This window comes from Poecilia latipinna, unplaced genomic scaffold, assembly GCF_001443285.1.
Source record: "Poecilia latipinna isolate Pla-1442-1.1 unplaced genomic scaffold, P_latipinna-1.0 Scaffold1592, whole genome shotgun sequence".
In the NCBI taxonomy this organism is placed as follows: domain Eukaryota; kingdom Metazoa; phylum Chordata; class Actinopteri; order Cyprinodontiformes; family Poeciliidae; genus Poecilia; species Poecilia latipinna.
The window spans coordinates 92,030-119,727 of NW_015114208.1; the positions used below are offsets into that span (position 1 = coordinate 92,030).

At 38.2% G+C, this 27,698-nt stretch overlaps 1 protein-coding gene across 2 annotated transcripts; it reads left to right on the plus strand.

Moving 5' to 3' along the window:
- The first annotated feature begins 1,693 nt into the window (after positions 1-1,693).
- On the plus strand, positions 1,694-27,000 carry fgd5b (FYVE, RhoGEF and PH domain containing 5b). Of its 2 annotated transcripts, none has more exons than XM_015059045.1 (21): positions 1,694-2,130; positions 3,811-6,199; positions 12,600-12,741; positions 13,156-13,214; positions 13,314-13,344; positions 13,480-13,631; positions 14,421-14,577; positions 15,805-15,895; positions 16,032-16,082; positions 16,524-16,582; positions 17,669-17,740; positions 17,999-18,067; positions 19,674-19,757; positions 19,902-19,981; positions 20,120-20,207; positions 20,847-20,984; positions 21,173-21,275; positions 22,502-22,638; positions 22,725-22,850; positions 23,469-23,623; positions 24,687-27,000. In XM_015059045.1, exons 1-21 carry the CDS (start codon positions 2,121-2,123, stop codon positions 24,721-24,723), a joined length of 4,230 nt encoding a protein of 1,409 aa, XP_014914531.1. In that variant the 5' UTR covers positions 1,694-2,120; the 3' UTR covers positions 24,724-27,000. The 2 variants fall into 2 exon arrangements, with proteins under 2 accessions (XP_014914531.1, XP_014914532.1); XM_015059046.1 differs by having other exon boundaries at positions 22,725-22,823.
- The last annotated feature ends 698 nt before the right edge of the window (positions 27,001-27,698 follow it).

Sequence of the window (27,698 nt, forward strand, 5' to 3'; positions counted from 1 at the left end):
TTCAGAGTAGAAATTATGTACATTTAACAACTAAAATGTTTAATTAACATGCGACAAATAGATCAGTCACATTTTTAATTTGTAGTGACACAGTAAGACTAGCTAACTATTAAAATAATTGTCTTTATTTAGTTTGTTCCCATGTTAGAAAAGAAAAAAAAAAGTTTATCATGAGAAAATAAAATGTTACTATACTAATAAAGTTTTACAACCTTAAACCTCTTCCTGAAAAGCACCACTAGATATGCATTTACTGACAACGAACGCTCTCAAGCTTTAAAAGCTCAGCTTGCTACCAAGTTTGACTTTAAGCATAAGCTTTAGCTAATGGTCAGAATTGACTATTTTTGAAGCTGTAAAAAGAGAATGCAAAAATAGATTCATTGTTAATAAACTTTTATTTGTAAGAGACTTGAATTGTTATTGGTGTTCAACTGGTTAGTAGTTTAGCTCTCATCACATGAACATTACCCGGATTATAGCATGTATTTAATATTTTTAATCAAGTATCATCTTGGCTTTCAGGAATAAAGTGTACAATTCCAACTTATTAGAGCGGATTTAAGCTTGAATCCAGCTGTAACTACTTTAGCAAAAATGCTAATGCTAACACCAAACTTGGCTAGCTGAGCTTCTCTTCCCTGAAGTTTCCCAGCACTTCATTTAATTTGTAGAAATTTCTCAAGGATGAGGGACATAGCTAAATTTTGGGCTTCATGACAAAGGTTGTGAATACTTATGTAAATGTGATTTTTTTTTTTTTTTGCTTTTCTATTTTTTAGGAAATATGCAAAAATCTAAAATATTTTTCCACATTGTAATAATGGGGTATTTGTCATAAAGGAATCATTTAATACAATGGAATAAATCTGTAATATAACAAAATGTGGAGAGGAAAAGGTGAATGCTTTCTGGATGCATTTTAAGAAGGGAGCCTTTAAATACAGACAATTTCATCAAAACCAGCTGAACAGTCTATGTAGATAGGAGGCATATCAACAAATTAATCTCATTTTGTGAAACCTGTTTTGGATCCATATGGACTAGTTTTTAATCAAGAGACTCACACCAACCCTACATAGCCAACTGAGCGCTAACAGTCCCAATGGGGCCTATTTTCCACTAATAAGGGGCCCATATGTAAATGTTGGTAAGATTACAGGCCCCTCAAACGTGGGACCATCTCTGGATAGTGATGATGCTGCAGATGTTCTTCACTTAAGGTAATTTCTAAAACAGAAATAGACACGTATTGTATTTTACGTCTAATATTTAAATCAGCATAAATTAGACATAAACTAGTTTCAGAGATTAAATCAATTTTGAGTAAAATTATTTTAGGAAATAATTAGAATTTAAATAGTTTTAAGAAGTAAAGTATATTTTGAAATTAGAAATTTATTTACTCTGTTTCAGTTGTTCAATATAAATTCTTTGCAGAAATAAATAGTGCATAAAATCCAGACAAATGTATGAAAATCTGAGTTTAATAGATTCAACTGTTTGTTTCATTTTTGCGCCATTAATAATCAACGTGTTGTTAGACTGACGACAAACTCTCTGGATTACAGTTGTTTCATTTCTCCATGCTGCACGGTGGATTTTCGTGAAAGGTTAATACAGTCAGATGTTATTATGAATTGGGGTCATTTTTCCTAATAGGATTATTATACAGCTTTTACGTCATAAAAGCGTCCCATCATCTGCAGCGTAGACTGTTGCCCTCTTACCTCCGCACCATGTACCAAAGAGCGCACATAAGACAAACAACTTATCAGCCCGGGGTTTGCGCCGATGTTACGGTTCTCGGTTGTCTCGGTACTTGTCCGGACCTGCAGCGTCTGTGTGTCTGCAGAGGGATGTCAGCGGTGGTGTGTGTTATCAGATCGAGTCCCCACATTTGGTTTCCAGTCGCGTCCTGCGCGCTGTAGGACGCGCGGGGGATCAGCTGAGCAGGAAGGGAGACGGAGCCAGCGGTGAGAAACAGGCGCAGTCACTCAGCGTCTGTGCGGACATTTCAGCGGAGTTTACTGCCGGGATCCGCTGCCAGTCGTTTGCAAAGTGTCCTGCGCTGCGTCTGCTTTTGCGGACGGGATGTTGGAGGTGGTCGCCGCGCAAAAATGAACACAGGTGAGATGATTTTTTTCCCCCGTTTGTTTTCGGTTAACAGTTCCCATCAGTTTCCATCCCGACATTTGACTACATTTTCTAAAGATCAGAGAAAAATATTAGTTGTTCTATGTTGTAATATTTTCACTTTTTGCATTTGTTATTGAACTCGGAATCAAACACCAGGAAAAGAACATTTTTCTTCAATAAGACATAATTGTGCTGTTAAAGGTAAAGCGTCTGCTTTGCGTCTGATTATAACAACTGTTACGATTAAAACTCAAATAGACTGCTACTACTGTATAAAAAGCAGCACATTTCTAAAACCCTGAATATCAATGATGTAAAATTTAAAAAGTATAGTATCACAATATTTGATTAAGTTTATAGTTTCAGTAAAATAACTGTTTTGTTATTTTGAAAGTTTTGGGGTACAGTTGACTTACAAGATCCATAAAAGACATATTTTGGTTCATAATGGTTTTATCTATTGTTTCATGTATTGTTCTTAAAGCTAAAGGCCTCCTGACAGGGGTCTCTTTGGCTTGAATCACAGGAAGCGAGTCAGGGAAATCCCTCGGACCTCTTTGTATTCTTTTGGAACTGTGTCAAAGCATGCATTACTCATTACCAGTGCGTTATCGCCTTTCTATAGCACCAGATTTCAACAAGTCCACTGTAGTTTTGGGAATTAGCCATCTTATTGACAAAGACTGACCAAGGAAACCAGGTGTTGGCACAATTTTGCTTTTCTTTTTTAGTGGTCCATTAAGATTAAGATGGACATTCTTTTCCAAAAATGCTGGATGAAAAACAGTCTAGTTTGGGTTACTCTACAAAATTAGTCCTTGGTCAAATATGGTATTTTATTCCTCATAAGCACCTCCAGTGATAATCAGAGCTAATGTTGTGTCTGCTTCTGCAGACACAGCAAAATCAAAGTCTTAGAAGAGTTTGGGTTTTTATGGTCAGAGAGCCAACTCTATCCGTCCATCCATTCATGTATCCACTTCTGTTTGTCGTGCGTTGAGTTGAAGGAGCCTAAGCATTACTTTACAGCATTATTTTACTATGAGTACTATGATACGGATGTTTCATTTAAAAATGGTGTTATGTGAAAATTGAAGGAGGTCCTTCCACTCCAGCCCAACAAACTTGGGTACAATGTTTAGCTAAAATTAATTGGCATATGTCCTAACGGCATTAACAAAGGATTCAGGTTAAGCAAATATTGAAGCAGTTTGTAGAAAGTACATTTGTTTGGTTCTGTGTGTGCGAGAGGCCTTTGTTGTTTTTATAACAGAAATCTCAACCATATTAAGACTGCTCTGTTGACAATCTTTGGCAGCCTAAATTTAGCTAGCACGTATTTGAGACTGAAAATGTGGGTTGTTTTCGGGTCATTACACATGCGATACTTTTGCAAAACATTGTTGGCTTTCTGGTATGGCAAAACTCCTTTTACTACCCTGGGTGGTTAACATAGCAGATTGCCAGCAGGAAATTAGTTAGTTTTACAGATTTTGTCGAGAAAGTGTTTTACTGTGATCTCACTGGTCTGACTCTGACCACACACCATTTACTTCTATGTCTTTGTGAGTTGCTGAGCCATTTCAGGTCACAGGAACGCCACACAAATGACCCTGTAAGCTATTTTAAAGTCAATAATCTTACAGTTTCCTTTTCCTGTTGTTCTTTTAGACTGCACCCAACCTTCAGCGGTTCCAACGCCAAGATTTGTTTGTCACGCCAACCTGAAGCTGCTTTCCCCTCTTACTTCTGCATCCAGGGGTCCTAAACCTTCTGTAGCCCCAAAACCTAAAGTCAAAGTGCTGATAAATGGCAACCAAGGAGGGTTCAGTAATGGCAGTGCACAATCTACTGATGCAAGGGGTGACGAAACAACTGTGAAGCAGAATGGCCTGAACAAAGTTATCATGAACACATCATCTGGGAAGAAACACTTAAATCTCAGTAGCCTCAAATTCGACAAAAGAGATTTAGAAACTATATCAAAGGGGACGGTGGACAGTGGAGGCACAGAAGCGGAAAAGGAGGAAGATGAAAGTAAGAACATGGATGATTGCAGATTAACAGACGGTGCCCTTACAGAAGAAGGGGACTCCCTGAAAACGCTATGGGTTAGTGACGACAGACTCACAGCTGACTCCAAGGAGGCAGAGGAGATCACGGACACAGACGACATGGATGCTGAAGGTTGTGATGGAGGTGAGGCACTGGCTGACGTGGACGGCCTCTCAATGGGAGACATTTCTGCTGGTGCTGAAGACAGATTGTTTTGCCACTCCGTCGTGAAGCAGGAGCAACTTCAAACAAATGGAGACAGAAGCACTGCAGATGATTCATCAAAGTCTTCTTCTGATGAAAATGGACTATTTCTTAAGGACAGAATAATGGACACTCATGGAAGAGAGAAAGAGCCAGATCCAAATTGGTGTTGTGATAGCCTGAAGTTGATGTGTGGCCATCAAATTAATGGAAAGGGTGAAAATCAGCAGGAGGTTAGTTTGTATGACTACATTCCTAAAATCCACCAACAAGTTTGTTCTGAAGCAACTGAGCCTTTTTACATCTGTTCAGAGGATATTATTAACATGACAGCTACGCTCTCAGAAAGTGGCATTACCTCTGTAAAAAGAACTGGAGTACCAGCTGGAAAATACAATGAAACACCTGAGAATGGACATTTAGTGGACTGTATGAACACTGATAAAGGTATTGAGTATGGCAGCAATGACAAGGCTAATGAAATGGAGGACTTGTTGAACCACTTGGACTGCCAGCCATGGTTTAGACAGGTTGCCATCTCAGTGCCAACAGACACAAACACCTCACTGACGTCTTCTTTCTCTGAGAGCCAGCTGCTATCTCCAAATGACTCTGAAGTCTTCAAAGATGACGAGGATTTGGAGGGTCACATCGTGCCCTTTCTGGATGAGACCAGTGACATGGAGCTCAACATTACAGATGAGCATGTTTATGAGGAACCAGGGCAAAGTTCATGCACCGAAAGTGGTTTTCTTTTGGATAGCAAGACTGCTGGTATTAGAACACACTCTTTGTCAAATTATATTTCCACTACTGTGGGGGATCGGGGAGTACAATTTCTCCATAAGACCTACATTAGTGGACTAGGACAACCTGCACTGAGCAGCAGCCCAGTGTTAAATTCAACACGACACAAAAGCTATTCCAAACCCAAATATTTGTCTCTGTACCCTCGCTCCCTGTCTATGGAGGGACACAACACACCTCTATGTATCTACAAGGATGACTCCTACAGACATAGAGATGGGGCTTCCTCATCTGAGAACTTCTCCAGGTGCTCACCTCTCTCATCTAGTGCCCTGTCCACACCTACTTCTTTGATGGATATCCCCCCTCCCTTTGAGTTGGCCTATATCACCAAAAAGCCTATCACGAAGAGTTCCCCCTCTCTTCTTACTAGAGAAGAATTTTCAGAGAAGAACAGGAAAAAGAAATCCTCCATTAAGCGCTTTCTACTTAAATTTGGGTTGAAAACAGAACATAAGTCTGGAACAGATGCCAAGTCTTCCTCTTTGAAATCCTCGCCTGAGTCCAGCCATTGTTCACACAACAGACTGTTGGAGTTAGATCGGCAGAGCATGAGTGGTTCTCCACAACTAAATTTACGTCAGGCAAACAAGCCTCAGGGTTCACCTGAGTCTTCATCCCACTTTTTGTTCCACAAAGAGAGTAAAAGGAAAGGGAACTCTGTGGCCTTCCTCAACAGGAGCGTTGTCCGAGTGGAGTCCTTCGAGGACCGCTCCCGAGTGCCTTTTGCACCTCTTCCTTTCACCAAGCCCCGCTCTATCTCCTTCCCCAACACTGATACCTCAGATTATGAGAACGTCCCTCCGCTCAGCTCAGATTATGAGAATGTTCAGGTGCCACAGTGGAGGCCAGTTCGACAGATGCCACTCGCAAACTTCTTTGATCGTCCTGGTCGAGTTTTGTCTTCAACAAATGAAACAGACGGTTATGTCGACATGAAGAGCCTTCCAGGATTTGAGACAAAAACACATTTACCTGAAGAGGAAACTGAAAGGTATGTAAACAAGGTTGACTGAATTAGGACTGAAATCAGATTTGCTTTAATATGGCAGAAATGTCCTTTGTTTTTTGCTCTCCCATTAGCTGGAAAACAAATCTGTTTCATCAAGGTGAAGTGACTATGACAGTTATTTGTCCGTTCCTTTAACATTTAGCAATTCTTATCACACTCACCTGCACCACTCATCATGTCTACTAATGTACTGGTATTTTAAAATGGGCAAGTCTGTGTGGCCTGTCTGTTAAGCAGCCAAATGAAACCTTATTTATTAAGCAGCTAATATCAGTTTCTTATTTAATCTCTTCTAAATAAATAAGCATTTCAAAAGTACCGCTAAATTTAGAGAGCTTTATTTTAGTAATAGGTTTCATTTTGATAGGCAAGTGTCTTTTCATAATACCATTCATACACAAGGTAATTCAAGGTAACTCCATTAATTTCATGAAAATGAAAGGAAATATATTAAGAAAGCTTAATATGTAAAAGCATTGGATAAAAAGTAAGAAATGTTTATATGCAATTTTACAGATTAAAAAAATTAAAAATTACTGTCCAGAGATTTGTTTGGTCCATTACAGTGGGGCAGACAGCCTTTAATTCTATGCTTCAATCGCTCATCAGTGTCTGGGGAAATAGTTCATTTGTGTGATTCGTAAATCAAATGCCACAGTAAACAATTTTATTTTCACTCCAATTAAAAGGAGCTAGCTGGTTGTGCACATATCAGGTTTCCAATGAGTTTGTTTCAGTGCTGAGGAGCAACTAATGCTGGCTCACTTAAGCAGACCTCTGCTGACCAGAGTAGTCTCCATAGTTCATACATGACTTACAAAGTTAAGGTTTCTTCTTTTTTTTGATGAAGTAAAAAGTAAAATGTTTTGCAGAGTAAAGTTTAATTGGTCACTTTACATTTCCCAATTCCACAATCTGTGCAAAAAACCACAACAGTAATGTGTTTCTACTTTTGTCTAATTTTGTTTTGACTGCTTCCACTAAACTTCAAGAAGTCAATAACTTGAAAGAAAAAAAGTGCTATAGCATGAAAGAATCTTTAGTCTAGCTTTGGCGTAGCCACATTTAGGATCTTCTTCTTTTGATTTGTGACATCCTTATTGTCAACATTATTGCCTCCTGCTGGCACCACAAAGATATTGCATCATTTTTGATTGGAATCCCACAAGTTTTGTATGGACATTTTAGTTAAAAACTGAGGAAAGCAACATACCCAGATGGTGATGGCCTTAATGAACTCCGGCTCTGGCTGTGTGTGCCGATGTGTTGTTAGGACATGTTTGGAGGGAGACTAAACAATGCCGTTGTAGGGGTGGTCTTTTCATGTCCCGGTTTCAGTAAGAAATGTTGGCTCACTGATTTTTAAAGCTTCTTGTCTCTTTAATTTGGTGTTATTTGTTTTTATAATCGAGTATGCTGTGTTGATGTGTGCCCATCCCCCTCTGCATTCCTGCCTGTTTTGCCCATATCATACAGACCTCTCAGGATGAATAATAATCGGAGCAGTTTGGACTCATTGCTCTTCTCCAGCCAGGCAGCTACATCAGGCAGAGATACAATCTCAAGGTGCTCTGTAGAGAGCAGATGGTGTCTGCAGAGCTTCCCTCTTTGTGTTCACAGTCTCTTATTGCGTATGTGCAACAAAACAGTACAATATCGGCATAGAAATTGTAATAAATTTTATTTATAAATATGCCGATATGTAATTTGAAATCAGTTACCGTGTTTTATATATTTTTACTACACTGATATAATAACAACCTGCATATGTAAAAGCCCTGAATAAGCCACAGACACATTCTTTCATCTGCTCAGGTGTGTATGTCCTGACTTATTGCAATTTAAATACATACAGAATGATGGGTCCAAACTTAAAACACCAGTCCAATCTTAGAACCGTAGAGGACAAATACGTCAGCAACAAATCACAAATACAAGATAAATTGTAATAAATCAGATTTCTCATATTCCAAAACCCCCAAATATGCTTGCTCAAGAGTGCATTAATTTATTTCAGAACATATAGGCAACATTTCTAACCTCATGAGAAAAGGCCGTCTAAAAGCTAGCACACTATACGTTGGTTAGCATCGGCAGCGGTGAGCTACCGGCTAACTAGGGCTGTGTAATAATATTGATTTTGCGATATATATTGATATTTTCTTTCCTAGAAAAAAATCGATATTCATCCGCAAGTATTGTAACATCCAACTGTCACCTTGCTCACTCACTGCTTGCTTCGCCAGGAGAGTGATTAGGTCATCAGGCTTAGAGTGATTCCTTCAGATGTTAAGTGTCAAGGTTAAAAAGGTATCAAACTATTCAGAGCAGGGTGCTTGGTGCACTTTATTTACTTTACAAATGCATGTAAGCTACAGTTTGTACTGTTTCAAGGAAAAGAAACATGTTTTCTCACCACTTCTTTGATTAATTTTGTCCAGCTGTTGACTTTAAGTCTGTGTCCATGTCCAACCAGAGCCAGGTATTGTGTAGTTGGTGCTTTTAATCAGTTTTCAGTAATTAATTAAATTAATTAAATCCAACTCCAGTCACAAAATGTAACCAAAATCACTCTGTCCCTCTAAAATCTTTCAGAAAATTGCAAAAGTGTATTGAATTGTATCGTTTGCTGAATATCGCAATATATATCATATCGTGAGCAGAATGTCGTGTATCGTATCGTGAGATTATTGTATCACTACAGCCCTACGGCTAACTGTGGCTAAACCGTAACAAAAACAAATGTAAATACAGTTTGTGACTAAACGTGTTCGTGAGATTTCTAATAGTTAATAAATCAACTCCCAATAGTAGGTAAGTTGTAAACTGATACCTGAAAAGCAAAGGCAAGCATTTTTGAGCCATGGATGTGTTCTTTTCTCTGCTCAGGCTTTTTACTATTGCTCACTTACTCTAGTCTCCCCCTGCTGTTTGCATTTGGTTACTACATCTACTAAATCAAATAAGAACCCAAACTACCAATCAAAGACATTGCAAGTTGTAATCTGTACCATTCCAATCTGCAGAGCATACAATATGAAGACATGACCATACAAATTGATGGTGGAGGTCAAAAGAAAATGGGCAGGAGAGTATGAGAAATTAGAAAGCTGTGAGTAACTCAAATAATTACTCAGTACAACCAAGGTATCTGAAATGCCACCTCTGAATCCATGACACGTTGAAACTCAAAGCACACAGGCAAAAGTAGCTATTATTTTCTTGGCAAAGTTTTAGCTATGTAGTACAATTTGAGCATCATTTAAATGCACCACCTACTGGTGTCTACTTCCAGTTGAATAATGCACAAAATCATAAACCTCAGATTATCTCAAGCTGTTTTTTTCTCCAACAGCACAGTTACCATATATCAATCAAATAGAGTACCAATAATAAAAAGGTCCAAAACCGTTAAAATTCAGCACAAAAGCAGAAATTAAAACAGCCTAGACAAAATATTAAGTAGTTAATTAGAATGCATTAGAAACACTTGACCCCCTTTACAAATAGAGATACTTAGTCCTTCTTAGTGATCTATATACTTAAACAATTTATTCATATTTATACTGGTGTAACTTTCCTTTGCTACTTTCCTTTGGAGCACACAACACACCATTTTCCATGCACCAATCATGACATTTGTAGTTAAACTATCAAAAGGGTCTTTGGCAATAGATGTCCATGACAAGCTTGAGTTGCCTTACCTGTTTTTTGTGATCCTGCCTCTTTTGGTGGGTTATTGCAGCATGTAGGGATTGCTGTTTCAGTGACAAACCTTTCAGATAGCATGTTGTGTCCAAATCCCTGGAGACTCTTGCAGTAAAAGGTGAAATTACTTTTTAATCAGCTTTACTTTTTTCTGAGTTAGAGGGAGGTTTGATATCCATTGTCCTCTGGTTGACCTGAGGTACAATCTGCTGTTTTACTTTTGCCTGTATATTCAAATTCAGTCTTTTGATAACCGAGTTATAACATTTGTTGATTAATTGTGGTTGTTTTCTGTGTATTAAAATAAAATTACCTAGAGTTTATTCCCCTCTCCTCGTATTTAGCAAATACAAATAATCTGGGTGACTCCAGCTCAACTAAAGGAATTAAATCTGATTTCATCTCAGGCAGCGATCAAAGATGGCTGCATGTCTTTTTATGCATGTTTGTGGATACTTCATTTATATGAAGAATGGTCTCTTTTTAATCGGATGGTGAACTGATCCAGCGTTGACTTTAAACACTTCACTGTAAAATATCTTAAGTCTGTTTGAGCCTCTGCTGAACCGTAAAAACCGGTTGGACTGAAGCATGGTTTAGCCTGCAGAAACCATATTAGTTCATTATTACTTAGTTTAAAAACCATTGGCAGCCATGTCTGATTCACTGGGTAAAACTTAGCCTAAGGAGAAGTTGCACCATTATTTTTTTATCTCCTTATGTGATTTGTATCTGAACAGCTTCCTCCTGGAGCTTTTTCAGTTGTAGCAATGGAGTGAGGAGTAGTAGCGGTTTCTATGGGAGTGATATAAAACCTTAATATAGAAAGTGTTCATGTGTTGTAGTTCCCTAACTCCATCCCCCTGGTGTCTCATTCAAAGTTTGTTCCAGTAAGCAGTAATGGGCCATGCAGGCTGTAATGTGTGTGACGCAGAGAGCCAAACGGCTCACATATGTGAATCGTATGGAGCTAATTTGCATCTCAGTGGGGTTAAATCCAACAGCACTGGGGATAAAACATGGCAGGAGGGTTGGCAAGGCGGATATCCGTTCGGAGGAACACAACGTTACACCACTGTAAGTTAAAAGCCCGGTTTTATTTGCATTGCTTACATTCCCCACTGTGCTACAGCCATTAGCATATTCATTTTGGTTTCACTGCAGAAGGAAAGCAAGCAGCATAAAGTACCAACATGTGTCTCTGGTTGGCAGCGGTTGTCACTGGAGGGTTTTCTGAACCAGTTTATTGCTTTTTACAATCCTTCAATCTTTTATTTATTCACATTGTCTAAACTAAATATGCTTATTATAGTGATAATTCAATGTGGGAGATTTTGAAGGACTGTAAATTAAAATTTGATGTTTAAATTAAATTCACATGATTTATTCCCAGATGACTAAATGTCTGAGAACAGAGAGAGGCGTACATTAAAAGCATCTAATTGCACAGACAGATGTAAAATCTGTGTTTGTAGAGAATGAAGGTCTCAACAGGGCGATACCAGTGGGTTTAATAGAGCAACAGAACTGATATTCTTCTTGCTGTAGATGTTAGGTATTAATGAAAACTTTTATTGGGAATGCTTAGTTTCTTCACTAATTTTAATGAGGAAAAAAACCAGCTAAACTTAATACAATTACTTATACGAATGAGTTATATTGTTTTTATCCCCTCCTTGATTATCCTCAACATCTCACAGTTCTACTAGTCTAAAAGTTATTGATCATTTCTCAAAACTATATAGAAATTAAAATTATTTTGTAGTGAAAACTTGTTTCCCTTTAGCCATTTCTTGGCTTATAAGATGGTGATGGTGCGGTCTGTTCTTTTTAGTTTCTTCTGCTTGTTTCTCATCGGTTAATGTTTATCAATGAGTTTTGCTTATCGTTAATGCATTACCTTAATTTTCATATTTGTTAATGCAGAAGAGGAATTTTTCTTCTGTCAAAGCAACTTATCTGCTATTCTTTTTGTTAAATCATCATTTTTATTTTGTTTCTATATNAANAACAGCGCAAAAATGTTATTAATGCACATAGAACATATAAAAACTACATGGGATAGAGATTTAATTACTTTTTCTTGGAAAAAATTTATAAGTTTAACGGCATATGAACAAATCAAGGTGATTCGGTTCTCTTCAAAGAGCCATAAGTCAATATTTGACTTCTTCTCTGTTTAGGTTTAATGAAATTAAATCACACACAAGTTAACTCTGGTTAACAATTAGGTGGTTGTGCTGGATTTTATTTGGGGGGATCACAGTGAAGCAGTTTTATCACATAAAATCCTGATAAGATATACTGAGATCTGCAGTTGTTACATGACAGAATAGAGCAAAATTAAAGGATTTGAATCCTTTCTTGAAATATTGCACGTCATAAATTGACTTCTCAAGATTTTTGTAGAGAAAAACAAAACAAGTAAATAATTCAGGACGACTTTATTTCTGATGGGAAATCTGTAGACTTACATATTTGTTTGCATCTTAAGTTGTAATTGACATCTAATCATTCGGGACGGATTTCAGCAAAAGATCTGAATAATCTGCTTAAAACTGTCCATCTGCATCTAACCAAGCCAGGACACGTTAATGCCCAGTCTGGACAGGAAGTCCATTTTTTCATGTGGCTCTTCCTACATATCCTCATGTCTTCTTGTCTTTTTCCTCAGTGCCTACACAGAAGCCTACAACGTCTGTTCGGTGGCTGCCGGTGCTACGAGTGACGGTCGGGGAGAGACGGTGGGGGACGAAGACCAAGGACGCACCTCCGAGGAGGAAGACGTGGGGACAGACGTCAACTATGACCTACAGGTTGGCTCCCACCAGCATTGAGTCTGGGAAAACCAAATTATTTTGACTATAACCTCCCAATTACTACCTAAGGATGTTCTTATTTAAAATTTTATTTATTTATCTAATTATTTTGAGTAGCCCGGTGTCTGATATTGGAAAGGAAATTAGAAGAACACAACAGCAAAAAGTGGATTGATTGTGCTTCACCTCCTTTTATTGCACAAAGGGTCTCATAAATCAAGATTTAGAGGCAGATTAATGGAGGATAATGGGCTTCTTGAAGATTGTCCCAGTTATTAGGAATTTAAGCACCGCTTTGAGATGCTGTGAAGAGGGGAGACAGTTGCTGTACATTTGTTGAACCTCAGCCAAAATGAGTGAATAACTTGTAATGCTGGGCCAATTAAAACTTAATTATATGACTATTTACAGCCCGATGGTCGATCCAGAGCCTTTTACATCGTTAAAGAGCTGGTGGATACAGAGCGATTGTAAGTGTAAATATCTCATTTCATGTTTGTCTGCCTGTTAAAAATAATCATGCTCCCATATGAATCCTGACTAAATAATGTTTTTATTTTGGTGTTTAGACATGTGAAGGCCCTCAGGTTGCTTCAGAAAGTGAGTGAAGTGGCTTTATTGTTTTTATAAAACTCGTCCAATATACACTGTGCACCGTGCAGAAGAAAAGTACTTGCACCATGCCAGATTTTTTCAATTATTAAACGAAGCCCTCCACTTCTGCCACTGCGATAGGACTTTCGGAAAGCTGTGGGGTCTGCAGTCGGGGATGACGGGCAGCCTGCGATGGACGATGAGAGACTCAGAGAGATTCTCAATGAGCTGCCCGACGTCTACGTGCTGCACAGCAAAATCCTCACCGAGCTGGAGAGTCGAATCGGACACTGGTGAGTCGTCAGGCATCCAACGACACTTTCATACAAAAAACCCCCCAAAAAACTGGCTGACATATAAGCAAAACGAGATGCGCCGATCAAAATTATGGGGCCAATTTCCGATTTCCAGTTTTTGTAAAGTCTTGATTTGCCAGGAGCTATTTTAGTCTAAATTTGAACAGCATTCAAAGTATTTTCTTAACTTTCCTGCTGCGTGTGTTCATTTTTATATGTTTTTGTAGGAGTGAACTATTATTTGAACCAAACATAACATTTTAAATGATATTAGCAATTATTACAATTACTGAAACCTCAGTTTTGAATATTGTAGATAACATAGAGCCTTACAGGAACTGAGATCTTAAAAAAGTTGCTGACATTTTCAGCTCTGCGTTTCAAAGCTTAAAGCTCAAATAGATAAAACTAGACATATTTATTGTACTGCAGTTAGCCTTCCCGTTATCTATAAAGCCTTGCTCTCTCTCATAGCTTCATACGTCACAGAAAACCTATTTTGATTAACTTCATACACCTCTGAGCTTAAAAACAAAAACTAACCCAGACTCCTCTTTGTTCAGTAAAAGCTTTCAAATTGTTATTCATTAGCACTTAGGTGTGCTACATTTACTGATTTTTTTTTTTTCAGTTTACAACCGGCTCGTAAATTCTTGTTGCTTTTCAATAACCAAATGCATCACACTATCAGTGAGAAAATATCCTCTTCCATGATCTCACCTCAGCAGACTCTTGGACGCTGCTGCTTCCTCTGTTTCGTTCTACCTTTGGTTTCTTTCCATTCAGGGAGGACAGCCAAAGGATTGCTGACATTTTCCTGTCCAGGAAAGCAGAGTTTTTGGTCTTCACCACTTACATCGGCCACTATGATCGAAGCATTAGTTTACTGGAGGACGGCTGCAGAACTTCACCTGCGTTTGCAGCCGTAGTTCAGAAATATGAGGTAAGACCTGCTGTTTCTCTCATTCAAAATGTACAATCTTTGCTTGTAATTTTGCATTTCAAATGTTTGGGGTTCATAAAATCTGAACTTAGTCTTTTTCATACAGTATTACCTCCTGGTGTAGCACAAAAAGCACAGCCAGGAATGTATTTTCTCATTACAGGGTCACTTCCTTTCGTATTTTCTTTGCTTAATCTCTGTTTAGTTTATGAAACAGAGCTTGAGATATTTAAAAACTGCAGCATCTGTTCACTACTTAAAGCAATAAAGTATTCTTGATGTAACTTCAGCCTCTGTTGCAGATCAATGCTGAGGTTGTTAATCCCCCTGAGGGGCTAATAATACAAACTATCCCTGTCCTTTGCAATAACGTAGCTGGATTGTGGATGGATGTCCAGTGGGCCTGAGTGTGTCTCGTTTATGAACACAGGAGTTTTAAAGGTTCTCTCTACGTTTTATCGACCACCGAGGAGAGAGCTGGCGTCAAGTCTTTGCAGAGCTCTGCAGTTTTCTGTCAGATTTAAGCGCCTGGACATTGAAAATGTCCTTTGATTCCCTTGAACGCTTTGTTTATTAATGCCAGCGGCTGTTTTGTTTGCCCTTTAAATGTGAAACTGGTGGTAAAATGTTTCCCCCCTCCACACCTGGGCTGGTCTAAATCTGATTGATTTTTTTCAAGCTGCTGTTTGGGGCTCAAAAACACAAAGCTGCTGAATGCTGAGGCAAATATTACACAAACAAATGTATCCTTACTGCAAAGGCGTGGACTGAACCTTAAATGAAACTGTGTTCTAAGCAATTTCCTTACACTCACTTATATAAATTGTTATACATGTAGTAAATAAACTATGTCTATAATTATATTAAAATGCGTGGCACTCTTAATCCTGTAACCTCTGATGGGTTTGATTTTCAGATACAAATAATTCTACATATAAAATGGCTATAAATCCTGAAATAATGTTTTTTTTTACATGTAATATACGTTTAACATAATATAATGCCATTAATTTACGTGAATATAAAGATTTCATTTGTTTTTTGTTGTTTTATTCATTATTCTCAGTAAAACATTCAGTTGGCCTGAAAGGCCACTCAGGGAAGTATTAGTAATTACTTCAAAGGCGATGTAAAACAACAATCTAACATTTAAACGTTATAGGTTCTGATTAAATTAAAATTAAATCCTTTGAAGTGTCTCTTTTAAACTGTAGTTTATTGTTTTAGGAGCAGAACCCAGCCGGGGAGAGAGTTTCTCTTCAGCGTCAGCTCCTGCAGGTTATTGTGCGTGTTGCTCAGTATCGGCTGCTCCTCACAGGTGAGTCATTTAAAAAAAAAAAAAAAAAAAATTAAAAAGTAATTGATTCACATTGACACAGATATTATCATAGCAATAACAGATGATGGTTTGGTGAATTTACTCTGAAAGTAATCTTTTCTCCCTCTCCACCCAGATTATCTGAATAACCTTTCCCCCGATTCCAAGGAATACGAAGACACCCAAGGTACAGTAAGCACGCGGCGAGACCACAAACAAAAACTACCCAGCTGCCGCTCCGTTCACGCCCTCTCACACTGCCAAGGGAGCTTTACATGACTCCGTGTGTGGCTTTGTGTTCACTGCAAACCCATTTGTGCTCGTTTGGCATGGAGGAACGGCCAAGAGAGAGCCAATTAAGATTTCTTTGTTTGGAGTGGAGACCCACTAGACAGCCACTGCAGCTCCTTTCTGCCTGCAGACCAATGTGTGTGTGATACACCAGGAGGCAAGCCGCTGCAACACTATCTGATGCTGCAGAACCGATAAGGGAGACGTCTCAGTCCAAACATGCAGACTCCTCACTTACTGCACCGTTCACATGCAGACAAAGAGTTTCAAAGCTTCCTATAGCAGCTATGAGAATTTGTTGAGACTGATCATCCTCCCTTTTATTTATCTTTTACAGCCGCAGTAGCGATCATGTCTGACATTGCAGATCAAGTCAATGACAGCTTAAAACACGGGGTGAGTACCAAATAAACCTCTGAGAGACAGCAATAAGGATTTGCTGTAGTGAAATTAAGTGCTTTACCTCATTCCTTAATAAAGAAGTGACACTTAGTAGCACAGATTTAGCTGAGCCTTCATGTTAAATAATAATAAAAAGCAAATAAACAGCAGAAGAAAGACGTGGAAACATTTTGAAATGAATAAGATAAACCAGAAGAATCAGAATCGAGTCCATGTTTTGTGTCCTACACCGAGGTTCTTCTGTGTCCTGCTTCATGTTGTGGTCAAAATGCTCAGTCATGTGAAAGCAGCAGAATAATGTTGTTGATATTTGAGAGAAACAATAAGTGATTAAATGCTATTGATATAATACAAATGACACAAAAGTTAAACACCTAAGTTTGGATGATTCACTCATAAGCCAGTCAGTGTCATTTTTATGAGAAACATAAAAATGATTATGGAAACGTTTTTCCATAATCATGCAGGATTTCTACTGAGTCTAATAGTATATTATTTAATTGATGCATTTACCAGAGGCAAATTAATATGGAAAAAAATAAAACATATGGAAAAATATGTTTTTCCAGACAGTAAAAACTTATTTGTGTTCCCTAAATATTAATTTCTTCTCATGTCCATCAGCTCCATACTTAGAGTCTGACTGTGACCATAAAAAGACACTAGAGTCTAGAAAAATGTGCATTTCCTGCGTATAATGTATCAAACTTAAGCGTTTGTTACTGTGTAAAAGCAAAAGAAAGAAAACTGAGTATATTCCCTTAACCTCATCTGTAATTTATGCTTCACTGTTTGAAACAAAACACAAATTTGTGAAACAACCTAACATGAAATCCTGCATCTAAAATTGCATCTGGATTAAAGTTTTTCCTGTGATTCACAGCCTTATAGTTCCTAAGGTGACATTTCTCACCCCCTACTCATACGTTCCAAGTAAAAACCCTTCTATTCGATCCAAAGTCAACAAAACGTGTCCTGTCTTGTGATTCAGGTGGCGACAACCGTAACTCCTGACTCTTTCATCTCTCGTATTTTGACTTGTCATCTCTCCCGCTCTCTGCTGTTTTGTCTGTTTTTCAGGAGAACCTGTTGCATCTGATCAACATAGCGTACAGCGTTCACAGCCCACAGGACCTAATTCATCCTGGCAGGGTATGACTCTGATAAGAGCATTGTTTTCTGTCTGAGTCTTTCTTTTTCAGCCAACCCACCCTGTCTGCCCTCCACCACCCCTTGTTGTTGGCCTTTTACACAATCAGCAAGCTGGGAATACCCTGCCAGCCCGGCCTAAAATAACACGGCCGGACGGCTGCAGATGCACTGCGTTTGTCAGGATCAGAGGAGCTGCCAGGGGTGCCTGGTTTGATTTAACCATGGTTTTTTTTTTTTTTTTCTTTTCTGAACTGTCAGGTTTTTGTGAAGGAGGGAACCCTGATGAAGGTCAGCAGGAAGAGTCGACAGCCCCGACATTTGTTTTTGGTAAAGGCTACTTCCTGCTTGCAGTTACGGTGCAACACACAGTTTATATCTCTGTTTTCGTGGACATACTAAAACCTGTACAGTTTGCAGAACTGTTGTTTTTACTTAAAACGTAAGTTTAAGACACAGAGTGGGGAGTTTTCAGCCTGATCTATTTTCACGTCCAGACTGAGCTATTAGGAGCAGGAGTTTCCTGGCAGGATGTTTCTGGATGTTGAGTTCCTGAATCGGTGCGTTGCTGCCGGCAGAAGGAAGGCTGCGTGGATCTTTTAGCTCCCTAAGACCTTTGACTTGTTTCTCACAGTATAAGTATTTTATCTATTTTATTGAGATAATCGTAAAGTAAGAAAAATGATAGAAAGTGCTCAAGAACTCATTTAATTATTTTTTGGCAATAAGTTGTAAGACTCTCACCTTATATAACTACATAAAGTCAGAAGCCCACAAATATTACGCCCACAATAAAGCTTATACTCTTTTAAAAACATTTCTAGGTTGGCTAGAAATATACAGGATCAAAAATATGTAAAAAAAAATACAGATACAGTACTTAATGCATATTTTAGCAGTTTTTTTTATATTCTTTTTCATAGAATAATTTCTGCATTGAATTTTCACAACAAAATAACAACAGTAACAGTGATCACAAACATCAATGTCCAACCGAAGAAACTGTATTTATCATATATTTGCAAATGATTCATGGTTTTCTTTATTTTGAAACCTAAAAATGGGAAAAAAAGGCGATTCTTTAAAAATGACCACAAATTTCCTATAGCAGATGTTCATCAAAACAACCAAAGTTGTATTTTTTTCTCAAAAGGTTGTGTAACATTTGCGGCTCTAAATGAAATCTTTCTGCTAGATTGAGGGTGAAAAAGGCTTTTATTTTGAAAGGTTGTAGACTCCTTGTGTGTCACATAAGATCTCAGTAAACAGGAGAATAAAAAAAGTCAAGAGCTTCTCTAAAGTTGTTAATTATCCAGTAATCAAGGTGTCTTGCTGTGACATTTAAAGTTTGTATTATTGTCCCAGATCCTAAAGATGCCCAGAAGTGTCTCATCTAACAATTACTGCAAAATTAACCAGCAGGAGAAGGTAGTTTGTGTAAAATTAGGTTTCTAGACTCTGGAGCAAAAAAATCAGGAGATTTTGTGGTAGTGTCGTAAAGGCTGCAGTGACGTAACTTTAAACAGATCTGAGGTAAGATGTTTGATTTGATGTCTCTCAAAAAGGTTTTGCTGTGTTTACACCGGATTTTCTCTATGATTGTCCTACTTCTTTCCTTTACTGGAAAATTACAAAATTACTTTTATGAGATTTAAAATAGAGATTAAATGCATGTTCTAATTGGATCAGATTATTGTTGTGATTATTCGATGATTGCAATATTCAAAACTCAAACACTGTTTTCATGTGGAAAATCTCCCAGTAGAGGAGTTTTTTTTTTTTTTTATTAGTCTGCAGTGACACCTACTGGAGAGTTGCAGCAAATGCACAAGTAACTAAACCTGGCTTGGTGACTGTTTCCACATTTTATTTTTGTTTTACTCATTCATCTTGTTTCGTCTGCAGGGTTTACAGTGAGTGCTCTGTCTTTTTTCAGATGAACGACGTGCTGCTCTACACCTTCCCCCAGCAGGACGGGAAATACAGACTGAAGAACACGCTGCCACTCAGTGGGTTGAAGGTCAGCTTCTCGTCTTGTGTTGCTCTAACCACACATTTACTTTCAAGGTCGTCTCCTGCTATATATTTCATTCTTTGCATGTTTCCCCCTCCGCCTCTCTCATTCTAATATTCGATTAATGATGTTTTTGACAAAAATTAACAGGTCAGTAAACCCAACGTCCCAAATGTCCAGAATGCCTTGAAAATCGAGGGGTCAGAGATCTCCATTGTTCTGTCTGCCAGGTGGGTCTCTCTAAAATAACATAACAAATATAACATTGAATAAATGAAATCATTCAGATCAGACGAGTAGTGTGTGTGTGTGTGTGTGTGTGTGTGTGTGTGCGCGCGCGCGTGTGTGTGTGCGTGTATCTTTTGCAGCTCTTTTCTTGAAAGAGAGGACTGGTATTATACTCTCAACCGCACTGTGACTGAACAAGCAAGAGGCTCTGCAGCCACCTCTGGAGAGGTGAGAAAATTAATTAAATTAAACCAATAATTAGATGCACAAGTCTTTTTTTTTTGGTGTATATTTGAATGTAACTGTAGATGGTGGCTTAAAAATTTCTAACCAAAAAGTTGATAAATATCCAAGGAGAATTATGACAAAAACTCGTTCAACCAACAAAGGGACATCCATTCAAACTTGTAATTAATATCAGTCCTTATATCAGTGATTTAAATTTCTTTCTGGACTTTAATAAAATTTGCAAAAGCAGTTCTTCCTCACAATGAAAACTTTACCTGATTTATCACTAATATTGTACTTAACAATATGCAAGCAGCGTCTCCCATGTCAAAGGAAAAAGTGGTCAAATATTCAACTAGAAATATGACATGGCTATAGAAACTATAGTGTTCAAAGTGTAATTAATAAAGTGACATTCATTCACACATTTCGTTGAATACTGTGTCTATATCTATAATTTCTGCGTTACGGTGTTTTAGAAACGTTTTATTAAAGGAATTGTTCAATTAAGACATTTAAAGCCAAGATTAGTGTATGTGAACGTCTTGCTGGAGCTGCATCACAGTGACGTTCAGTGAGACGTGTAACTTCCTGCCGTCTGCTTAGATGAAGCGCTGATGGGTTTTGCATGTCTTGCAGACCAGAGATCGTCTTTGGCTTTCTCTGGGAGAAAAAGCTCCCACTCTCGTTCCTGTCTCACAAGTGATGATGTGCATGAACTGCACTGCAGATTTCAGCCTCACTGTTCGCAGACACCACTGCCACAGCTGTGGAAGAGTAAGTCATTTACTCTGAGATACTCTAGGATACTGAGCTCTGACTTGACCTACATTAGTAGATCAGGAGAGAAACTGATACAGATGTTTGAAGACGACAGTCGGCTAGACACATTAAGACTTGACTGTGTGGAATGCTGCTGGTGTTTTTAGAGATCGTTTAATGTTTGTTCTTCATTGTTACAACAGATTGTTTGTCGAAGCTGCTCCAGGAACAGATATCCACTGAAATACATGAAAGACCGCATGGCCAAAGTGTGTGACCACTGTTACAACGAGCTAAAAAAGAGAGGTAATAAAAAAAATCTCTGCTTTTTAATGGTCAAGGCTTAGGTCTCATTACAGATACATTTGTGAAGATACTATATCTGGAACTTAACCCAGATATCAATACACAACTCAGTGGCCCTCTAGGAAAAATGTGCTTGTAGAAAACTCTCCCTACTGAATGTGAGCTCATCAGGCCAAGATTTATAATGTGATTTAGTGAGAAGAAGGAAGTCAGCAGAAGTACTGTGTGGTGAAGCAGTTGGAGACCTATCAAACTGGCACCTTACCTAGAGATTTTAAAGTGTAATTCCAGTTATTTTGTAATTTACCAAAGTGAGAAATGATTGCTGGTGACATAAACTATTATTATAAAACTAATTCTGGCAAGTTGAAGTTACAGTTTCTGTTGATTTTCTGATCACTGTTGTTATACAGCCATTTACCAGCCCTATGGTTGGGCTTCTGACTGAAACCAGCAGAAATCTCGCTGTTCTACACCTCATCAGCCCACGACTTATTCATTAGGACATTACTGCACATAGCTGTTGTTCTGAGGACACCATCTATCACGCCACTCAGACTGTAGCCTTTTTTTCCCCCTAAAAAGTCACTTCAAGCAAATACTACACACATGTGGTGCTTGAAAGGGAAAAATATACAATCTGTCATTTATTTGGCTCAGACAGAAAAATGAGTTGCCGCTTCGTCTGATTATCATGAGAGGAACATCTTCAGACTCAACCTGTTCAGTTTCCCAGGATCAAAAAGTGATTTCATTGTAGACTTTTCTGGTTGGTTAAAAAATGACAAGAAAAGTTTATTTAGTTTCAGTGTATTTTTTTTACATTAAGATCTTTGTGTCTGTTTCTAATATTTACCTTCGTTTTCTTTATGTCTGAGGGTTAGATGTGGTTCCAGTTGTCTGTTTTGTTGGCCCAGTTCTTGTGTTCAGTTGCTGTTTGTGTCTGTAAGTTCCTGAGTTTTTATAATTAAATATTCTTCATCATCCACCGTCCACTTGCTGCATCTGGAAACTGTTTTCCCACAAAATCCAAATGGACTTTTTGATGACTTAATCTGTTGGAATGTTTATTCCTAATCTGTGGTCAGAAAAACAAACATGTGTGCTCTTGTGGTTATCAAGCTGAGGAAATGTAAGATTCCTGTAAGCGTCTTGCTCCTTGGGAACGAATCATTCGCATATCTTGCTTCCTCTTTTGGGTAAAAGGAAACTGTTTGTCTTTGCAGGAGGAGAAGTGTCCGAGCTCTCAGCCAAATGTAGCCCTCGGTTGACCCGCTCCAGTCGTCCCCTCTCCACCGTATTCCAAAATATTCATCCCCCCAACATATGGAGACATCGAAAAGGCACTGCCTCTTTCGCCCCGGTAAAAGGAACAAAATGCCCCGCTCGGAATGCTGCAGCAGTTTTTCCTTGTTGCGATTAGTAAGAAAAGCTGGCGTTGTTGTGCAGGCAACCGTGTCAGAGGAAGGCTCCATCAGCGGGACTCTGCAGCGGAGCAAGACGAGCAAAAGGAACTGGAAGAGACTGTGGTTCCTGCTGAAAGACAAGGTGCTTTACACCTACCGAGCCCGAGAGGTGAGGGGAAACATGCAGTCCCCTTTAACCTGCGCAGCACACAGCGACTCATACGTATTGTGAACATTTAGTGAAATTACAAACACAAATATTAATGTACTTGTAAATATCCTTGTGCAACTGTGAAAATTTGAAGCGAAAGGAAAGTTTGAAGCACCATATGCCATATTTTCTGGCTTTAGTTAATACTTTACAGGTACATCTGTAAGTTTTTTGGGATATGTTTGCACATCTGTAGACGGAGGTTTTTGCAGATTTGCTCAGGCTCATTCTTTGAGGTCTGGACTTTAACTGGGCATCTTAACTTGTGAATAATTTTATGCTAGCTGCAGCTGTATTTGTACTTAGACTTAATTATATATACAGGAAATACTGTCGCACTGGGCACTCCTTTTATGTTGGGAAACCACTTAAAATCCCCTTAAATGAAAGTTTGCAGCTTTTAACTTTGTGAAATTTGAAAAAAATTCGAGTGGTATGATTTCTTTTTCAAGACACTGCTTTCACACTGAAACACTTGAAACAGCATTATTCAATATTCATAAGATAAATGAAAACAAAATAACTACACATCACAATTGCTTGTTATGCTCATCATTTTTCTTTTGTCATCCTCAGGAGAAGGTAGCGTCAGAAAGTTTACCGCTTCTGGGTTTCACAGTGAAGCTACCTGACAAGCAGGGAGGCGACACAGAGGCCAATGTCTTCCAGCTTTACCACCAAAACACTTTGTATTACACTTTTAAAGCTGAAGATAACTTCACAGCTCAGAGGTGAGACGCTTATAGCTCATGATATGACATTAAAATGTTTTGTCTGTGGAAATGGTGAGTTTTTAGCTGCTGAATGAAATGCCAGATTAGTCTAAAATATTCACATCTGTTGGATTTTTGGCCATGTTACTCTTCAGCCGAAGTTCATTTCATTTATCTGCTGACTTATCTGGGTCCACATAAAGAAAACATTGAGCTCCAACAGAAAAGAGGAAGACAGCCATTGTCAAATATTTTTCAAATCTTTGTAATCTGTAATCTCTGCTCTTTAGTTGAGTTACTGTTCTTAATAACAAACATCTTAAAAATGATGGTGTCGTAAAGTTTTTATCTTGAGTCGTTAGTTCTCATAAAATGCTGATTTAAGACTGAAACAGAGGGTAGAGTTGTCTGGTTGGTTGGTGCAGATCAACTCCAGCTGATCAGGCCAATCTGTGTCTTTTAGCAATCAAAGAATCAAAGACAACAACAATCACATGTAGAGTTCCTCAAGGCTTCGTCCTCGGGCCACTACTATTGAATATCTATGTGCTGTTCCTGCTCAGATTATTATAACACACTAACTCTCTTGACTACAGTTTATCATTAACTATCGTATAAAGTTTATAACTAAGTCATCTTGCAACATCACCAGCACATAATAAAACAGAGTAGTAGCATCTACATGCTGCTCCACAATCCTGACCAATGCCAGTCTTTAGGTCACCTCATCGGCTCCCTGTTTGTAAAAAGTCATATTTTAAATTCTGTTAATAATGTTGGACCAAAATCCATTCATGAGTTGCTTGTTAGATATGAACCATGTAGACTTTTCAGTGTTTTCAGGACCAGCATTTAGTTTCTATGTTCCTCGGCTCTGGAACAAATTTTGTTACCTGCAGGTTTCCCATTAAAACTAAATATTCTCATCTTACTTTAGCTACTTACTTTAGTTTCTTATGCTTAAGTGCATACGTGTACTGTTTAGAGTTTTTAATGTAGCAAATACTGCTATAAAATACTCCCTTTATCTAGTTGTAATTCATATTGTCCTCTGCTTGTATGCAATCTTTCACCTTCACAGGTGGGTTAATGCAATGGAGGAAGCCACAAATTTATAGACTCAACCCTTCTGCTGCCTTCACCCCCTGACAAACCTCCATCTCCAAAAAGTGACAGGACGTAAAACCAAACTGGAAATACTGGAGAAAGGCACTTTTCTGTGTGTCTGCACGTCGCAGCCCGACCAGCTAAGCTGAGGAGACGAATTCTTTAAAAAGAGGACACAATCTACCTACTTTGTCCTTCTGCAGCGTTCTTCCCTCCCCGCTGTCGCAGCAGGTGTGACGCCAAGGGCTGCAGGAGATGTTGGCCCAGATACCTGCCAGCGTGGAGCGCCGCCTGTCAGCTGTTACTCACCGCCCCATTTCCCAGAATCCACCAGAGTTATTATCACATCTTACACAAGATACACAATACAGTCAATTCACGGCGTGTTTGGACATGGTTAATTTATTAATCTGTTTGAAAACACTGAACAAAGAAGTGAAAAGACGGATTTTGCTCTTGTTTACATGAAAAAACACGCTGAAGCCTCAGTCACGAATCTCAAATGGCCTCATATTTACTTTGACGTAGTTATGCCTTAATTTCAACATGTGCTTTTTGTACTTTATTTAAAGCATAAAAATACTAATTGGTGGGAGGAACAGATTGATTAGACGAGAGAAAAAATATTCAAAAGACTGTTATTTATCTGTGTACCATAGTGTTGGAGAGAGTCCTTCCTGTAAATCAATTTTCTTTTCTCAGTTGGCACTGATATTAAAGGCATAATTCAGACTTTTTTTTAGGCAATTCACCTTAAAAAAGTTAGAAATAGTTGATAACTGTCTGCAGTAAATACAACTATTTGCATCTTGATTTAGTAAAAACCCAGATAATCTGGTCCCAGAGGCCAGAAAAAAAGAAAGAAGAAAAGCTAAAACCAGAGCAAACTTCTGCTGTCTCAAAATAAATCCAGTCACTTTTTCCTAAACCTTGAAATTGCTGACTCATTTACTTACAGAGAAACTGGATGTGGTGCCCCACTAATATCTTTCCTGTGTGAAACACGCACTGAAAACTAGTCATAGAAAGTGTTTCCACTTCTATTAAAGCAAAAATATTAAAGCAAAAGTAACAGCATTATTTTATTAATTATTATTATTATTATTTTATTATTTTATTAATTATTTAAGCCGCTTTGCTTTCCTACTTGCAGCAGTTAAGTCCAAAATGATCGATCCCACTGATGGTAAACTTTAAATTTTACTAACATGTTTTTCCTTAATGCTAGTAAAGTCAGCGTTTTAGAGTCCAAGCTTTAATTCAACAGAGAAACTGTTGAGGGAGCTAAAGATTAGGGTGATGACAGAGAGGTGTTCCAACCTCATTGCTAAAAATAAATAGGCCTAATGACTGTGAAAACACTTGACAGCAAAATATTAACTATTTGGATGTCGTAGTATTAGAAATGGCTGCTCAGAAGCATAGAATTTTTTTTGCAATTCATTTTTTTATTACAATGCAAATAAAAACCAATAAATTTGTTATTTCAAAACTAAAACTCCTTTTACATGTTTTTTTTTATTCTTTGAGAGATGACTTCCTCTTATTCTACCAGAAGAAAACTTATTAGTTAAGTAAAAAATAATCTTAATTCTCAATCTGCCAGGATTCTGAATAAGTTTTTACCTTAACTGTAATTAATCTATTTGGAAACACTATGCACGTTTTGTGAGTTATTATATTTCACACAGGAACATTATTGGTTGCACACAGCCTTCAGTCTCCATTTCCTACTTAAATATTCATTGATTTAATTGCTAAAAAAAAAAAAAAAACCTTGATAAACACTCAATGCAAATAAATCGCAAGATAAAGGTTAGAAAACAGCATTTGCATGAACTGCTGTGATATCTTTGTTTGGTGTCATCTCCAGGTTCAGCCTGTGGGACTAACTAATTTGGATTTAAACTAAATAAAGATGCTTTTGAGGTCAGCTACTGCAGGTGAGTTATTAAATCCGTGCTACATCAACAATTCTGAACTATGCCTTTAAAAAAATATGAACAAACAAAAGGGATTACAGCACAGGGACCAAAATCTTTGTCTACCTACTGAAAAAGTATGTAATTTTTAAAATATCTTATAGCAAGTGCAATGTAAATTCGTTTGTGTGTAAAGAGTCGCCATCTATCTGTACACAGAAGCTCTGGCTTCGATTGAAACGTGAAACTTAGATTGACTGCACTGAGCTGCATAATCAGTGTCTTGGATTTTGTACTGTACCTAATGATTTATAACATTAATTTGCATTTTTAGGCAAAGTAAAAAAAAAAAAAAAAGACAAATGATGGAAAACTGCCTTCGTTCTTTTGCGTTCTCCTGGTGTCCTCTAGGTGGCAGGTGAGATTGAAGTGAAGCAGAGCGCTGCCTACTTCCTGTCTCAGTGTCCTTGTTAAGTGAACATGTAGCCCTCACACACCAGAACTCCTGCTGCACTCGCAGGACTCCAGCTACCACGGCTTTGCCACGAGGCATCAAGCTGGCAGATGTCTCCGAGCTGCGGGAGGAGACGCAGGAGAGGTTGAGGGATACGCAGACCCGTGCGCTGTGCGGCCAATGAAAGGCCAGGCCTGCTCTGCTTCTCATCTCCCCCCTGAGGCTGCCTGACCCAGAATAATATCAGGCACAAAGTTTGCTTTCTGGGGCTGCTGAAAAGTTGCAGACACCTCGTCCTACATAAAGGACAGACCATTTATCACTCTGCTCTGCCTTTCCAGCCCCACTTCTGCTTTCTTCTCTTTGTTTCTTATGTTGTGTAATTTTTTTTTTTTGGCCTCTGCTGCTAATAATCCAAATGACTGGAGCTTTACATTTTATTTTACATTACAAATGTATTTTACAGAGATCCTATGTGATGAATTAACACAAGTGTTAATTGAATATATGGGTTTCAACCTCCTTTTCTCTGATACCCCAAAATGAAACTCAGTGCAACGAATTGCCTTAAGAAAATAAAAATCTATCTGTGTGTAACTTAGCCCTTTCA

Excerpts from the sequence above, each read along its gene's own strand:
- fgd5b (XM_015059045.1), top strand. Across the intron at positions 13,215-13,313 it reads CTGGTGGATACAGAGCGATT|ACATGTGAAGGCCCTCAGGT; the intron begins GTAAGTGTAAAT and ends TTTGGTGTTTAG. Across the intron at positions 18,068-19,673 it reads AGCCCCGACATTTGTTTTTG|ATGAACGACGTGCTGCTCTA; the intron begins GTAAAGGCTACT and ends GTCTTTTTTCAG.